The sequence below is a fragment of the Sphaerodactylus townsendi genome, linkage group LG05 (genome assembly GCF_021028975.2).
Source record: "Sphaerodactylus townsendi isolate TG3544 linkage group LG05, MPM_Stown_v2.3, whole genome shotgun sequence".
NCBI classification, from domain to species: Eukaryota; Metazoa; Chordata; class Lepidosauria; order Squamata; family Sphaerodactylidae; genus Sphaerodactylus; species Sphaerodactylus townsendi.
Genome location: NC_059429.1, coordinates 67,021,967 through 67,040,160, shown reverse-complemented (window position 1 = coordinate 67,040,160; position 18,194 = coordinate 67,021,967). Strand labels below are relative to the sequence as shown.

The window sequence follows — 18,194 nt, the reverse complement described above, 5'->3', positions numbered from 1 at the left end:
TATTTGCTTTCAATTTTTGGACTGACAGGTAGTAAGAATGTTAGAGCTAGCTTCAAATAGTTCATTTGCCAGAAAGTTGGATTTACCACGAATGGTCTTGGAGTATCATGGAAAGAGTTACTGTTCTCACTCACACAGAAGCTGCAGATTACACATGGTGGTCATCTCTTCTAGCTGCAGGAGGCCATTCCCACTTTCAAAGTACAGCCGAGATTATTTTTAAGGCCCTCAATACCGCATTGTACAAATAAACTTTTCTATGCTAGTTCCCATAAATGTTTTCTTCAACAGGGGAGGAAGAAAAAAAAGGAGCACTGAAGATTCAAACTATGTCTGGTTTGGATGCCAGTAAAACATTCATGAGGGTTTTTAAAAATTCCCCCAGAGGAGGGTTTGACATGGTTTTTGTCTCTCTGTGTGTATGTGTGTTGTTCTCAGAAATACTTCCTTGGCCCATTTGGGGTTGTAGAAATCATCTGAATAAATAGATATATCCCATTCCCAAACTAGCCCTGAGTCCCTCCCCCCCCCCACCCCGGGCGGCCGCAATGATGCTGGAATTCACCCCCAAACAGCATCATTTTCAATGGTGTTTAAACTAGGGAGCCCAGATTCTCCTTTTAAATCCACCTTAAAGGGAGAACCTGGGCTCCCTAGTTAATTGTTAAGCTAGCAGCACCAAACTTTCAGGGTATCTTTAGGAGACTCTCCTGATGATGCCACCCAGGTTTGGTGAAGTTTGGTTCAGGGGGTCCAAAGTTATGGACCCTCAAAGGTGTCCCATTGGAAACAATGGGGGATGGGGCACCCCCTTTGGGAGTCCATAACTTTTGACCCCCTGAACCAAACCTGGGTTCAGGAGAGTCTTCCCAAAAATCCGTGAAATTTTGGTTCTGCTAGACTAAAAACTTTGCCCCCTTCAGGCCAAAAACTGAAAAAAACCCCCACTAAAAATACAAAAAAACCGACAAACGAACCTGACCCCCCCCCCCCCGGCAACGCGCACCCCCCCCAGTCCCCTGGTAGCTACGCGTCTGCTTTCTGATACCAGAAAAGTTGATTCTCAGGGCTGTAGGACGTGCATGGACAAATGGTCACATGGAGGACTACCCTGAAAAGGGAGAAGGGGGTGAAGTCACCCCTCTAATCTGTTCCATCAGCAAAACTGTGCTTATGGAGAGAAGAGGGAATTTCACTGCTTTATCCTTCAGTGCATCATCCTGACCTTTCGCTCTTGGTTCACTGTATCCAACACACAATTGTGAGGGGTTTTTTTAGTACCTTATATTTACACATAACAGGAGCTACTGAAAACAAATAAATATATGTAGTGTAACTAATCATTCAGATATTAGTACTCACCTCACGTAATAAATAGGAAGCTTGCAAATCCACAAAGTGTACCATGCTGAAATCTAAAATAATAGTATGAATCAGGTATGTAGAAGATTCTGAATCAAGCGGGAACAACTGAGTTGTGGATCTTGTTACAGGAGGGTCTGAGTAAAACCATAATCTGCTGAGGTCTTCTTTTCTGTTTACAGTGTCATGTCCTGCTTCCCTTTCTCTGGCAACTGGAGGAGGCATGGTTTGAATGTTCGAACTATATTTGTTAGCAATTCTTGTCAAGCGTACCAGGGCCAAAGAAGAAGATGAAGACTCATTAGAAGTATTAGTTCGTCTTACAAGTTTCTCTGTGTAAGGTACCTAGGGCATAAGGGAAACGAAATCCTAGACCAGGATAGGACAATATGTGATTCATATACATATTTTTCAAAATCTTTTTATGCTTTTAAAAATGTAAACTACAATACTGATAATAAAACCAATGAATGATAGTAAATAGAAAAAGGAACATAAGTTTGTTGAAAAATGGCAGTACCAAGTTTTTGGATAATGTGAAACTTTACATTTTTTTCTGTAGCATAAGTACTCCATTTAGAGAGAGAATTACCACTGACCCTGGGTAACGGTTCAGGTGGATCGCAAACACAGGCACACTGTAAATCCTTGTTCTGTGCTCTAACACTAGATAGACTGACTGATATCAAAGCTCTCATCTCATTTTCATCAAGCCGCACTGCCTTCATATCCATCTGAAATATAAACAGGGATAGTTTGTCAGAGGCCACAGTGTTTTTTCTAGCTTGCAGGTTCTGAGTATAATTTACCTTTCGTAACACATAGTCTTTGAAATGTTTCATATTGGCTGATGAAATGGAAGAACAGCACTGGAATATTCTCACTCCCTGTATCTCTGTGGCCTAAAAAGTAAAGCAAAATGTAAATCTTTGAGGCCCATACTTGTCCCTAATAGAAAAGTAAGGAATTGCTGATACCAGGAATCATGAAAGGACCTTTGCTCAAATTTACTTTTGTCAGCACTAAAAATATCTTAGCTATTAACATGAATTTCAGCAGGTTGCTGTCTCCTGGAACCTTGGGGCCACCCACATCTTTCATCCCCTGGTGTGCCTCGTCTTCGACGGCCAGTCCTTGGCTTCTCAGTCCCCACTTTTTTCCTTGTTCTCCTGAGGTGAGTTGGGGCTGCCTGCCTTGAGGACAGGCCTTTGGAGGCCGGGGGTTGGGGGTTGGCAGGGGTTCACAGTCCCGCACTGGAGCCGGTGTGGGACAAACTTGTTATAGCAAAGAATAGTTATTTTTCTCCTTACCTCACCATAATCTGAAAAACTTCGATATATATTTGTATTTGGAATCTGGCCCAACATCAACATCTTCATTCTGAAAAATAAGTTAGATCTCCTTTCTTCTAAGTGTTTAAGAAGAACTCAAGGCTAATCTTAGTTTATCAAGATGATATTTGGGAATTCATATGCTTAGTACAAATGCCATCATGAATACGGAAAGCTGTGTAACTGTAGTTTCAAATAACTTAATTCTCATATAAAAGAGACAAATTTCCTCTACACGGCTTTCCCCACTCTTATAAGTCTAAGCAAACTGATGTAAAAACCAGCCAATATCAGCCTGATTATATATTCTGTCAAGCTATGTACACACAGCACTAGATCTAGTATATGGGCCTCATTACTGCTATTGGGTATGTCAGCCCCCATCTCAGTGTTGGGAGCCAGTGTTTTCACTTTGACAGTACAGCATCAATGATCAGTGCCTGCTCCTGGAGAAATACACTACATGAACATTGCAAAAGTAAATGGGCATGGGTGCCTGATCCTTAGTGTTAAGAGAAGGGTCCCTACAATATAATGCGACTTACTACTACATGCTACTTTTGGCAAAATAGCATATAGTGGAAGACATTGAAAGAGTTCTCTACTCAGGAAGTACAAATTTTCAATTTATTGCCTCCCTTCATTATGTCTTTGGGTTTTTGTCATATTTTTACTTTCACTTCTTAAGTGAGTGTCCCTCTCCTTTCCATTCACTTTGGTTGATTCCCTACGGTCAATTAATTGCGTGACACTCATGTGAAATAACCAGGTTTCAGCAAGAACTCCTACCAAACACGGATTCATCCCAGTTCTCCCCTGATCACATGTTTTTTCAGAACCTGCATGAAAGTGCACTTTTAAAAAAGCACGCGCCAAATCCAGATCAGTGGGGAGGATCGGGGTTTCACTCTAGATTTAATTTTCCGCCGTTGGCAGTGACACGGAGCATTCCAGCCAATCTGAGTCCAGTGGGCTGTGCGCAATTTGCGCACAGCCCTTTTCTTTTGTGCCGATGGAGGCTACATGGAAAAGTGGCTGCGTGAAATGTTGTTTTCTGTGCCAACTGTTAACTAAAATTACACTTTTATGCCAGCTGTGTGGGTAAAGAGTACTGAAGCCACACATAACCGTAGCTTAGCGTGAAAAACAGCTACCATCCTATCTATGCATGCGTGTGGTGATGTAGCTGCGCAAAAAAAATTTTTTTTTTAAATTCCCACCCCAACCCAGCACAACAGCCAATCAGGACGAGGAAGAAAGAGCCACTGAACAGATTGCGTGTTCGATCGCGCAATCGTGGGGAGCGCTGCACTGTTTGAAAGCGTGATAAGCATGGATGTCCTCATCATACACACGCTGCAGTGGGGAGGGTGAAACTGTGATGAAAAGGTGCTGTTTCTTTTGAAACCTGGTTGTATCTGGATTTAATCTCTTAGTGGGGATTCGACCTTTGTCTTGTGGTTGTTATGCAGACATGGTTTCAAGAAAACTAATGTACCAGAAATGGCATAGCCATACTGGCATAGCCATACTCAGGCATTCATTAACTTTTAAAACTGCAACTACTGTCTAGAGCAGTGGTGGCGAACCTATGGCACTCCAAATGTTCATGGACTACAATTCCCATCAGCCCCTGCCAGCATGGCCAATTGGCCTTGCTGACAGGGGCAGATGGGAATTGTAGTCCATGAACATCTGGAGTGCCATAGGTTCGCCATCATGGCTCTAGAAGTTGTAGCGGGCACCTGTCCACCCCTATCCACCAATCCCTCATAATGATATCTCAACTGTCATAACTCCTTTTGCACAGCTTGAAACCATCTGGGGAAGCTGTGTGGGGTAGTGGTTAAGGACAGAAATCCTCATGAGAAGTGAAAGGAAAATGCATCAAGAAAAGCGTAGAAAAGGAGGGAATGTGAACGGGTTGAAAGAGGACAAAGAGAAGAAGGAACCTTGAAAAGAGATTAGGAAGGCATATGGAAAAGGTCAGGAAGCAGCGCAATAAGCAGGTAGGAGACACACTGGTCTGTACCTGGACCCACAGGCACTATGTTGAGGATTACTCTGTGAGAGGATATATGGGGGGAGGGGTGTTTTTGTTTTTCCCAATAACCCAGTCACATTTTCACATCTGATTATAAGCGATGAGAATGTCCTAAGATCGCCACTATTCTTTTTAATCACATTCCTCACATTCTTCTGAGAAACAACTGATGCCTATAGGGCTTCTAATGTAGTTTTCTATTATCGTTTACAAAATTTCTTTTCTCCACACTCATTAATCTTCAGCTTCTTAATAGAGCACTAGGATATAAGACAATACCTGTGTGATCTGACACTTATTATGAAAAAGGCAAATCCCATAGCAATTCCCAATCCAATATCCAGACCAAGACAGAGTACAGCCAGAAAAGTCACAATCCAAATTCCCTTTAAACATAAATGAAACAAAAATAGTATTAGTTCTTTAAGGTCATGCATATTCAGATAAAGCAAAGTGAAAGCTGTGTGGATGCATTTTTGCTTTACATGGAATAAAAAATGTGACTCTTTGTTTGTACAGATTTTGTGCCCAAGTCTTGTTTTGAGTTCTTAAAATTCATAGGCACTTCAGATGTTATAACTGAAAGATTTCAGGCCACACAGGCCGTTTCCGCATGGGCATTTAATGGGGGCCTGGAGACGGCAAAAACGCAGTCTCCAGGCCGCCATTCGCACAGGCCGCCATTCGCCGCCCGACCGCCGCAAAGCCGGCGTTTCCCCAGAGCACTTGGAAGCGCTCTTGGAAGCGCTCTTGTTGGAGAAACGCCGCCTCGAAGCCGCTGCCGAGCGAACGGCAGCGGCTTCGAGGATCGCCTCCCCACCTCGGCATCTAATACCTTGTCCCCGGCCTCGAAGTATGCGCGTCGCCGAGGCCTGGGGACACGCCCCCCTGCCCTGTGCCGCTGGAGCAGGCGCGCAGGGCCAAGCGGGCGTGTCCCCAGGCCTCGGCAACGCGCCAGAGGCCCGGGGACATGCCGGGTCGGCCGGGCGCCGGCGCTCCGTGTCGCCAGCTGCCCGGCTCTTTCTAGGACCGTCCGTGCGGATGGCCCCAGCGTCGTCGGGTCGGCGTCAGAAACGCCGACCCAGCCGCTTCCACCTTCGTGCGGAAACGGCCACAGTTTCTTTTAAAAACATTTATATTCTGCCTTTCTTTCATGTAATTTAAGGTCATATATGTAGAGTTTCCAGAAGATTTGTCATCCACGCACTGGCCAGACACAGACCAGCAAAACTGCTGAATTAACTGCCTTCTGGCTATACACAAGGCTCTTAATTAAAAAGTGCACTAATTAGACATTTAAACTAATATTTTTCTAACTTTATTTGATTAATTAAAATTCTTTTTATCCTTTTTTACAGTTCCCTAATCAGAAATTAGAAAATTCAGTAACCTCCAACATGACAATGTATATAAACTAAGTCAATTTACAAATGGCACAAGTACTAATATTCTACATTTAATTATATACAAAGCTAATCTATTGTATGTTGGAATAATGCAGAATTTTCAAAGGTCTGAACTTGTGAACATGTGTATAAAATCAAATATGGGATGTTAGAATCTCATTGGTCCAGAAAACTAAAATACTGAATTCCATACCTAGTAGTATTGCAACAATATTTTATACAAAAGCCAGCAATCTTTTCAGTATCTTTAATTCAGAGAATATTTGTATCAAAATATAGTTTAAGGTACCTTTATATTTTGGATTGTTACTTGCCCATGATTGCTGATTTCACATGCCTCTGCTCTGGAAGATTCTATTCTCTGATATTTTGTCTTGTCTTGATTTTTTAAAGCAAGTGGCTATGAAATATCATGAAGAGAAAGGACTGCTTTTCCCCTAAAATACTGTTTTCCATCATACCAGTAAGCCCAAACCATATTGAAAGGATAGGGGGATGGCAGATGTGTACAGCACTGTCAGAACAATATCATACTAGTTAACATGAGGAGTACAACCTCAGTCTGGCATGGTTACCAGCCAGCCACTGATCTGTGCTAATATGGACCAAATATGTACGATACCCATTGCCTTGCAGAAATTTCTGAAACAGCCCCAGCAAAATGTGCAGGCAGTTCCAATACAACTATCTAACATGGTCATGTAAGTGGTGGCTCAATGGCCACATTATGTTTTCCCATATTGTCTGGAGGGAAGGGGTAAAGAGTGGTATGATGTTTTGCCAAGTACGATCTTTCATGTTTGGGTTACAAAGGGACATAATTAGTGTGCCACATTTTTATTGGTGGATGGTGGCAGAGTTGTTTTGGATACTGCAGGAAATCAGCGTTTCTGTTATTTCTTGTTTCTGTTGGTATGGTTTTGCTTTCTACTTCAGAGCTGGAAGTTCATCTGATTATACTAACATAATGCATTTATAACTCTGAAAAAGTTTCTGCTACTATAGCAGAATCGTAAGAGCAGACTATTCTTTTCTGAAATGTATTATAGAAATGCCCAGTATTCCACATATAGAAATGCCATACCTCTGTGGTTCAGTAATGGCCATGGTAATTTTTTAATGGTATCTCAAACAATTCTCTTCAAAGCATGCTAAGAATATACAGAAATTGTACAAAGGGAAACCAGAACATACATGAACTAAGTCCACCATGTTTCTGCAAATATTAATCATATGATGCATACATAAAATTTTACTGTATTCCTGCAGCCCATGGACAGCCTTTTCATTTAGAACAGGCTATGTGTTCTGTAGCAAATGATTAATGGTACTAGAAGCTACTTTCTGTACATTGACTCAAATAATCTGTTACCTCAACCCAACCTAATGTGGATCATGAAACACTTACAAAATCATATTTATCCTGCCTCCACAAGGAAGGGACATCTACAAACTTTTCAAGAAACGGGAACATGTTGGCCATTACAATGGCTGCCAAAACAGCCTGTAAAAAACAGAAAAATTCATTATCCTTTTGTATCTATGGGGAATGCTCTACATAGAATGTACAGAGCTGAGACAGTAAGTCCTTACAATATCTAATTTATGCGGCTATAGTCTTGATAGTCTTTGCTGTGTTGAAATATACTACAGCATAATTTTACAGTGACTTCTAATAGATATTTTTATTTTACACAGGCAACCCAATACAAAGCACCAGGTGGACAGGAATGGATCTGATGTTGTGTGGTCCTGCTGCCTCCAGAGGGCTTTTCAGCAGTGCAAGAAGGAAAAAACTTTTAAAACCCTCTCTGCCACCAGAAAGCCTTCCATCAGGTGACATGATCTTACACCAAGTTGGAGTCCCGGCCGCAGCATAGCTGGAGGCAAAGTCAGGGTAGAAATCGACTAATGTTGGTTCCACTCCTGGCCACAACTCCAGAATGCCCCACTATGCCAGTGGAGCTGGCGGTGGCGTAAGAGCTGGCGGTGATGTGATGCTCAGCGCTGTATCAAGGCATCTTGAAGGGCCGTGGTGGCTGCCCAACAGTGTATTTGCCCCTCCTCCAGGGTAAGTGCCCCTGGGAGGGCAAATCTGATGGTGTAGTCCCACACCGCCTCCAGGAGTCACTTCAGCCTTCCCATTTTGATCTGGTTGTAAATATGATAAACTGCAACATTCCTGAAAAGTCTCTGTAACTGAAAAATACCTATACCTATAATTTGGAAAGAATCCCAGGTTTGCTAAGATGGTTTACAGTCAGTGGTGGTATTCAAATAATTTAACAACCGGTTTCAGTGCGAACCTGCTGAATCCCACCGTTTGCAGCTATAGTGGGACAGAAATGTCAAGCCCAAGCTGACATTTTTACCTCAGTATAACTGAGATATTATCAATTACAGGTGTTCACTTTTGAATAGTCTGTTTCCATGCTTTCTCATGTTATCTGAAAGGAGGATGCTGAAGGGATGATGGGAACTGTAGTCCATAACATCTGGAGGGCCCGTGAGTTTGACACCTGTGATCTAGTTATATACAGGCATAAAAGTCCTATCTGTCAGCCCCAGCTAATGACAGAAGGTCATTAGGAAGTGGCACAATCTTGCTCCAGTGCATTTGCCCTCCCCAAGGCACTTATCCTTGCCCTGGTGGACATGGCAGATGCACCGGCATCCGCCTGTACCTCAGCCCCACGCCAAAAAATCCGGAAGTCCCAATCAGATGCCAGCATGGGAGGAGGGGGGTGCCGGGGACGGAGCTTACATTTGTTGGCTTCAGGGGCGTACCAGCCACAGGGAAATGGGTGCTGGCCATTTAGTCATATGGAGGGCAGAAAATCACCCCCAAACCCCTCCTCTTCCCCCCCACATTTGTTGCCTCCATGGCCACGCCTAGCACGCTCGGCTCCAGCCAGGCTCCTTCCGGAGGTGCCCCATGCCCCAGTGGGGGGAACCACCTGCCTCTTGGTTCCTCGGCTGCCAGCCAGCCAGCCAGCCAGCCAGCCAGCCAGCCAGCCAGCCAGCCAGCCAGCCAGCCAGCCAGCTGCCCCTTGCCTCAGGCCTGGCAGGTGGTAAAGGTGGCCAGATTGTCCATCTGGCTGCCCCTTATCTGTGTGGCTGCTGGGCTGCTCCTTCAGCTGGCCTCTGCTGGTTGAAGGAGCAGCCTGGTGGGGCCAGGCCAAGGGGCCCGTGGTGGGTCTGCAGCAGGCTCCTGGCCTGGCTGCTCCTTCAACTCGCCAGGCTGCCTGGGACCCCTGCTGTCTAAGATAAGTGGGGCGCGGGGGGGGGGGGCACGGAGGGACGCCCGGATCAGGTGTTGCCACAGGCACTGTTTCTCCCTCCCAGGATTGAAGGTTGGGAGTGTAGATACCGGGTCCCTGGACTTACACCACCCTCTTAGTGGTGTAAGTCCTATTAGCCCTATGGGGTTTTCTGACAGCGGGGGAATTCTGAGCTGTTCCCCATGCAGCCTGAAAGCTCTCTTGGAGGCAGTGCGGTGCTGCTGCATTGGCATGGTGTCCCACCGTCTCCAGTTGTGGACGGGGTTGTGTGTATAATTTTGGAGATATTATTTACAATCAGAATCATCTTTCTTTTGGTTAAACACAGTAGTAGATTTGAATGTCACACAATTACTTTCCCCCTGTACTTTTTTGTCCCATCCTCCTGTCCCTTCCCACAAGTCTACATAAAATGTCTGCTTAATGAAGATCCACCGAGAGCCTCCAAAGGAGGAGGCTCTAATCTGCAAAAGCTTATGCTGAAACAAAATGCTAGTTTTTAAGGTACCACAAAACTTGTTTATTTTTGCTGCAACCACCTCACACAGCTACCTCTCTGGAATAAAGGGATCAAATGACTGCTGTCAGTTTACTGAAATTCTGTTTCATATCCACTTACATTAGGAAGCGACTGAAAGTATCTTCCCAGTTTTAGCACTGTCACCAGCATTATGGAAGCTCCAATTAGAGCTGCAAGCTAATAAAAACAATAACACAGCATTAGAAATTTATATTCTGTACTGATTATTAGGGTGGTACATTTAAAAAATGGTATTTGGGGAATTTGGGTATATTGGAGCTGGAAAATGTCAGCATTCTCAATATTCCCAAATTCCAGTACTTATATTCAGATTAGAGTTTTATTCAGGAATCTGAATTTATTCACCTCCATTATACCCTATGGGAAAGTTATATGGGGGTATGGGTACTGTTTTCTAAGCTATTTTCTGCTGCTTCTCCGTGCCACATGCCATTTGCAGAAGGTTCCCATAGATGTTTTCTCTGCTTGCAGCTCACCCGTCCCAAATTTCCATTTGAAAAGTACATGAATATAGTTTTCAGTGCTGATTCCACACATTTGTTGTTTTTCCCTTTTTTGTTTTCAATGAGGTGTCTTTGAAGTTACAAAGACTCGATATGAGAATTGCAGCTGATTCTCACATCGAGTCTTCATACTTTTGAAGACACCTCATTGAAAAAAAAGGAAAAAAGGCAGTGAAAACTCATTTTATTCTTTTATTTTATTTATTCTCGAAATGGTGGGTGGCTCAGAGAAGCCTGAAGCTGCAGAAAATGGGCACAAGCTGCACAAATCAAAAGTGAGAGATGTCACAAGTTGGGCAGGAAAAATAAAATACTTCCTGGTCTCTATACAGCAATCAGGAAACATTTTCAAAGCAACTGCAGGAAAAAAGTTGCTAGTTTAGCATTTTTGGAAGTCCGTTTTGAGAAAAAATAAAACATTTTCCAAATTCCCCCCCCCCCCGCAGAATTCCCCCCCAAAACATTTTTTTTACATCCTGAAGACGTTTTGTTTTTTTGTGGATGAGGTGGACAAGGTGCACCATGCAGTAAATGTGCCTGAAGCCAGGGGCGGAGCAAGGGAAAACTGTGGCTGGGGTACACACATGCCCTACACCCCCCGCCACGGTGCCGCCCACACCTGCCCCGAAACTCTCCCTTCGCTGCTCCACCAGGGGCATTGTATCCCCCGGCCCCGTTGGCGCTACGCCACTGCCTGAAGCTTATTGCTTGTGCCGCTGCCTTAATGTTTGTGCTGCCATCAATCAACATGAAACTCATAGAAATATCCTTGCCTACTCATCATGCTGTTTCTCACTGGCTGGAGAGATATTGTCCACTGTGTGTGCCTCACCAAGAAGCTCAGCATGGAGCAATGTGCCATCAGAAAGAGATACAAGTCCAGATACTAGATGTGAAGTGCACACTCTCTGATGAGCACAGGACAACTATGCCTGCACATAGTTCCTAGCAGCCTATACAATGAGGGCAACATGTTTCTGCTCAGTGTGGTGAAGTTCAGCTTCAGCTACCTCCTCTATCTTGAGTAATGGGCCTATGAAAGTGGCAGGACCTAGTTGCAATGGGCTGCTGCCTGCCTGAGGGGGATCCCATTTCCCCTCACCTTTTCCTCAGAAGCCTTATAGGTGTTCCATCTAGCCCTTGCTGGCCAAAGGAGGTAAGTCCACCATTCCAAAGAAGTCTTCCTGGCTCCCACAACTGATGAGGAACATCGCTTGTGATGGATTCAGCTTGTGATGGGTTCAGCTACCTTTCTGCCACCCTTTCTGCCTTTGGGTGCCCTTGGGTGTTGGCCTGCCCAGTGTGTCTGTGTATTGCAGTCAGTTGAGAAGCTGCTCCTCTGGTGTCAGGTCTGACTTCTGCGGTGCTCTCTTGATAGTTCTCCCAGCTTATTCTGGAGACACCTGTTTTCTCTGAAGTTAGCTCAGGGACAGAAGGTCTAACCCCAGACAATGTGCAATTAATGGCTGCTATTTTGAATTTTATTATCTTCTTCAGTGGGTCATGCAAACTACTATTATGAACAATGCTTTTTATAAGATAGAGTAGGAGGCACTGGGGATGAGTTTGTGGAACCAAGGGGCAGTGGCTTGAGAAGGTTTGGGAATCACTGAACTATAGTTTCAATCTCAGAGTTCCATACTGCATAAAGGGAAATAGATCTTAGAATATAATCTAAATGAAGCTTTGTAAAAAAAAAAAGTGGATTTCATAATAAACAATTCACCTGTGTTTTCCCACCTGTCTTTTCCTGAATAACAGTTGCAGAAACAGCACAGCTAACAACAAAACTTTTAAAAAATGAACCAAAGACATTGCATAGTCCGATAGCCAACAGGTCCTGTGTATCAGAAATGAAAATTAATCTTATCCCTAAATTTAAAACAAATATTGCTCTTAAATAATCAAACACTGAATCCTTTCTCTTCTTCCTTGTTTCTGATGAGAAACTGTTATGGATGCTTACAAACATCAGTGAACCTCTTTACAAAGCTGCCTTGGTATCTGATTGTACATGGAGGAAGGGGGATTGATTTAATGCCACTTAAAGAGAAATGACAAGGCACAGAAATCTATTTTTGAATGTTCTTTCTAATGGAAGTCACACTGGGGGGTGTTCGCCTGATGTAGCATAGACTCCAAGCCATTGTATTATCTGGCTCTGTTAAGAGTAATTGCAAAGTTAATTAAAAACTGCAGCAGAAAAACAGCATCAACTGATGTTACCGTAAGCAGTTAGTGCTTTTCAAAGCTATCTAAGTATCTAATCTTGACAGTAAAAATAATCAGATGCATAGAAAGAAATGTTGACGTTATATAAGGAGGTTCTTTCTCATCACTTAGAGGATGATACTCTGTGATGACTGCTGATTGTTTTTATCCATTTCAGGAGCATGACTTGCTCAGTCTTCTGAAACCTTCACTGGGGAGTGGAGCAACAATGGAGCAACAACAGCAAAAGACTGAAGATAGCCCAGGTGGTATACATACATGTAGGCCGATTATGCATGGCGAGGTTCCAGTGACTTCAAAGAGAACTGGCTGGGGAATCTTTGTTTTGGGGCATGTTTGGCATTATTACCTACTGCCCTGTTTGCAGTGGGGCAAGCACTGCCTATCAGCTGGCTTTTTGCTTGCGTCTGGGGTGGGGTGGGATTTATGTTTTGCGGATACTCTATTGCATATGTGTGCTTTAATTTTGAATATAATCTTTAATTTTTATTTTTAATTTAATCAATAGATGAATATATCAATCTATCAACAGATTGATATATCAATATAAAAAAGACAAAAAAGTTTTTTTTAAATTGTGAATATGGCATATGTACACTTTGCCCAAACACTGATTGTCTTTTATGGTGGGAAGTGAGGGAGGAGAAATGGTGGCATGCAAACTGCAAAACCGCAAAAGGACAATGTGAACTGCCATTAACTAAGCTCCTCAGGTTCACTATCATCTGTCTCCTGATGTGCTGTAAGTAACCCAAGCATCAAGACTGATGGGCTGGCGGTCTGGAATCAATGATTGCTTGCGTATAAAACTAAGAGGCTAAAGACATCACAGTTTGTTATCAAATGCAAGGGCAAACTGGGTGCTTGGACTGATTGATTGTGTTATTTTTTTTACATATTTTAGTATTAGTATCAATTTACTGATCTATCAATATGGTTGTTTAATTTTTTTTAATTTAAAGATCTAAAAATATGCAGGAGCAGGGAAGCCATGGGCAATAGCAGCAGGACAAGAAGCGGGAAGTAGTCAGCAACAGGGAGGAGGGTGAGGGGGAAGCATGCAAAGCAGCGCAAGGGAGTGGCAGGGGGATAAGACTAGGCTGGCTGGCAGCGGGTGGAGGGAAGAGGTCCAGGGCAAAGCTGTGCCTACTGGCAAATCTGTCCCACTGTGGCAGCAAAGCAAAATTAAAATCCTGCTGTAAGTGGATATCCTTGATGGAAAAAGAGGAGGAAGTGAAAGCGGAGCTAGAGGAAATATGTCTGTAGAAGAGCTCTTGCCATGACAGACAATTACGCCTCCTTGTGCGTAATTGGCCATAATGTTCTTATTTTAGGGAGCAACTTCAGTTTTCCGCTAAGCAGAAAGTATACACTGAAATGCAGATAGGCAAGGATATCATTCTACATGACCAGAAAGAATGCTCGTTGGTATGTTCAACATTTCTGACTATCTTGTGAGAATATCATTATCTGATGATGGAATGTTCCTAAATTGCTTGAATTGGTGGCTACTGTATTTTGCATCCTACTTTTCCTGTGGAGTATTATTTGCCCAAATCAAGCTTGGGCAGAGGGCAAAAACATTAATCTGATTACAGTCAATGTGGGTCTCATGACCAGGCTTTGGGGGACATGGGGCTGGGTTTCTGGGCCGGCTGAGATGGCCCCCCTTGCGCGCCAACACAGAGCTGCACCCCCTTCTGGTTTGCTGTATGTCTCAAGGGGCTGAGTTGTGCGGGGAAAGCCCAGCTGGGGATGGTTGAGGGAGGCGGGCAGGTGGGGGCTTCATGGGGCTTATCCCACCCACCCCTGGTTCATTCATTGGAGCGGTGGTGCCTGCCAAGCCCCACAGACTCCGGGCCTTTGCCAGCCTCCAGCCCCTCTCCTTGCCCCAGGGACTGCCCCGGGGAGGCGAAAACTCAGTTCTTGCCCCGGGCTCCATTTTTTGTCGATACGTGGGTGGCCTGGACGCAAGCAAAAAGCTAGCTGATTCAGTGGTGGGATTCAGCAGGTTCGAATCACTTCAGCAGAACTGGTTGTTAAAATGCCTCTTGTAAACAACCACTTGTTAAATTATTTAAATCCCACCACCGGAACTGGTTGTTAAATTATTTGAATCCCACCACTAGTAATAATGCCAAACATTCCTTGAAACAAAGACTACCTGGCCAATAAGTCACAGGAACCTTGCTGGGCAGTAATCAACCAGAGTAATTTTTCCCAATTGGCATTGTGAACTCTGCTTTGTTTTATAGCCTTTCCTGTCTAATTATGCTAATCTAATTCTGGAAAGCCAACAAGGTAGCTTTTAAGAATATTGGTGCCTGGAGAGCAGCTGGAGGCCTTTACTTCAGGGGAGGAAAGAACCCCCACCCCGCCCCATAAGGCTGCTTCACCACATGGAGACTTTGCAAATCTCTGTGTGTGTGTGTGTGTGTGTGTGTGAATATAGTACAACCTAACGGGTTAGATTTTGTTGTTTGTTCAGTTTGGCAAGGAAAAATTAATTCCCTTTAGTCAATTGATAGATGACACATGACATTGAACACTTACCTGGGTGTTTCTCAGGTGATAGTTGTGAATAGTCGCATACTTCTTTCCCACAAAAATGAGAAGGAAGTAGCTTACTATTGCAAGAGACAAAGCATGTAATACAATCTTGTACAATTTTGAAAAGTCAGGTAATGTAGGAGGCAAAAATCTGGAATAATATAAAAGAGGTATTTTGAGTCTTCTAAAGATTATTTGCTGTAGTCCTTTTTGTTCACAATTTATCACTTTTGATTGAACACAAATACCTAGAGAACTAACAATATAATAGCGATTTTCCCTGCAGTGGAAATGATCTGCTAAGTTTGGGAGGCGGGGGGGAGGTTGCCTCAAGTCACAACTGACTTATGGGGACCCTGCAGGGTTTTCAAGGCAAGACAAGTTCAGATGTGGTTTGTCATTGCCCGTCTCCCTATCATGACCCTGGTATTCCTTGGAGGTCTCCATCCAGGGCCAATTCTGTGACTGGTCCAAGTTCACCCAGCAAGCTTCCATGGTGCAAGTGGGCTGAACCTGGGTTTCCCAGATCCTTGTCCAACATCTTAACCACTACACCACACTGGCTCTCAGCTAAGCCTAATACACATAATAATTTTAGCATAAATTTTTCCCATGCCATACCACTACTCAACTGAATGAACGCAAAAAGGATACATGGTAATTACAGGAAAGTGTTTTCTTGATTACTTGTTTAAATGCACCACTGCAAATAAAAATGAGGTTACAATTTACATTTTCAATATGTACTGGTATTGAATTCTGTAAGGATGCCTGTTTACTTCAGGGACATGTTGACAAGGAATCTACAACATACATACTAATTCTGAGACTTGTGGAATATAAGTAATTGATATAGGTATTGATAATAACAACATAAGTATTGACATGAACCATGTAATTGTACTAGCTACTATATTACTTCTTAGCACATAGAGTTTCTTCCACCACTGAACTTTAGCCAGTCCTTGTGTGTGGGAAGTGTGGGGAAAGGCCTTCTTCTCTGCCTTCTCAATAGCTCCAGCATGAGGCACAGCAGATCAGGCAACACAGTAAGATTGCCAAGGCTCTCAAAGAAGACCTAGCTCTAAAGATGGTGCCCCACTGTTGTCAGCTTTCTCTTTATCTGTGTGGTTGTTGTAGTGGTGGCTCTAATCTGCCTTCTCTGCAGCCAGCTTGCTGTTTTCTGGACAGTCCTCTGGGATTAAAATATAAAGGGTGTTGATGGAGAGGAAAGACCCTTCTATCCCTGGCATGAGAACCACAGCTTAGGTTCCTCCAGCCCATGCAGTAGCTGTTTAGGGTTGTCGACCTCCAGTTGGAACCTGGAAACCTCCTAGAATCACATCTGATTTCCAGACCACAGAGGTCCATTCCCCTGGAGAAAGTGGATGCTCTGGAGGGTAGACTCTGCAGCTGTTATACCTGCTAAGATCTCTTCTCTCCCTTAAACCCTGCCCTTCCCAGGTTCCACCCTCAAATCTCCAGAAACTTCCCAACCTGGAGTTGCCAGTCCTACAACTATTACAAGGTATGAACCACAAACTCACCTTCCTGGAACATTAGGTGAGTGCCATATTAAGGAACAATATGCAGAATAGACACAGATGGCATGTCTAAGAGTCGCACGTGACTCCCAAGCCACTGAAAATAATTGCTGTATAATAATTACAGTGTGCTATAGTGTTCTGACTTCAGTGACAACTAGCAATATAGCCAGAAGGCAGCATGAAATAATTGCAAAAATGGTCACCAGGCACCAGGAAGCTTGTAAGAGCAGAACCCTGGGCTTATGTTTTAAGAAACATTCCAGCACCTAATGAAAATAAATTCTAAGAGTGATGGTAACTCACATAATCTCCAATAAAGGGAGGGGCTCTAGCTAAGGGATAGGGCATGTGCTTCATATGCAGAAGTTCCCAGTTTCAACCCAAGTATCTTCAGGTAAAAGCATCAGGTAGGTGTGTGAAAGGCCTCCCTCTACCTGAAATGTTGGAGATCTTCTACCAGTCAGAGTAGACAATCCTGATATTTGTAAACCAAGGGTCCCTAAGATTGTGCCTGTGGGCGCCAGGGTGCCTGCCAAACCTTTTCTGGTGCCTATCAAGTATTTTTAGGAAGTGGGTGGGGCCAAGTAGGGCCTTTGCCCAACAAGGTATCTGATTGACTATTGGAGAATTGATTGGCTGTGCAGATTTTTAAAGATATTGCTTTGGCAGCAGCTGCCACCACAGCTCAAGGCATTATGTTACTGATGTTAAACTGTAGTAATCATTTTGTGGCTGGCTCTGCCTCCTGCAGCAGCTATTTTGTGGCAGCAGTGTTGTTGCTGCGCCAAATCAGAATTCCAAATTTGCCCACAGACCCAAAAATGTTGGGGACCCCTGTTGTAAACCAATGCCTTAACTTATTATAAGGCTACTTCATGTAACTCTACATACTTTACCAAGTTTCATGAGATTCTGTAGAGCGAAATTCAGTAACATAGTACATTATGTTAGCTGTGGATTACCAACCTGTACGGTACCATTGCAAATATTCCCAAACTGGATTCGGCATGCCACTGTATTTGGGTAGAAATTATGGTACATACAATAATCTGAAAAAGAAATCAGAAAATTATCCAAACGACTATAAATTAAACTACTCCAGCGTTCCTCCATTGCATTATCCCATTGCTCCTCAGCACCAGCATAAATGCTCCAGACCCAGCATAAATGTCCCTTACACCAGCACAAATGGCACCTGCACCAGGGTCACCCCCACCCCCCTTATAGATTGCTCTGTACATGTGCTAGAGGGGTATATGATTTACTTACCCATTATAACAAGTCATGTGTTATATTGGAACAGTGAGGAACATTATATTGTCTATGAACAAAGGTTTGAGATATGCTGATATTGCAGACAATGTTTTTAGGAGTAGGGTTGATAAATTCATTATAAA

The 18,194-nt window shown here is 43.6% G+C and overlaps 1 protein-coding gene across 1 annotated transcript in view; it reads right to left on the bottom strand.

Moving 5' to 3' along the window:
- Positions 1-18,194, bottom strand: part of SLC26A8 (solute carrier family 26 member 8) — a 41,986-nt gene that overhangs the window by 5,189 nt on the left and 18,603 nt on the right. The window contains exons 8-17 of the mRNA XM_048497861.1: positions 17,764-17,846; positions 15,254-15,401; positions 12,195-12,308; positions 10,044-10,121; positions 7,552-7,647; positions 5,017-5,123; positions 2,673-2,742; positions 2,172-2,264; positions 1,962-2,096; positions 1,363-1,707 (exon numbers count right to left, since the gene is read on the bottom strand). Of these exons, the coding sequence (XP_048353818.1) occupies positions 1,363-1,707; positions 1,962-2,096; positions 2,172-2,264; positions 2,673-2,742; positions 5,017-5,123; positions 7,552-7,647; positions 10,044-10,121; positions 12,195-12,308; positions 15,254-15,401; positions 17,764-17,846 (1,269 nt within the window). The remainder of the gene's footprint in view (positions 1-1,362; positions 1,708-1,961; positions 2,097-2,171; positions 2,265-2,672; positions 2,743-5,016; positions 5,124-7,551; positions 7,648-10,043; positions 10,122-12,194; positions 12,309-15,253; positions 15,402-17,763; positions 17,847-18,194) is intronic.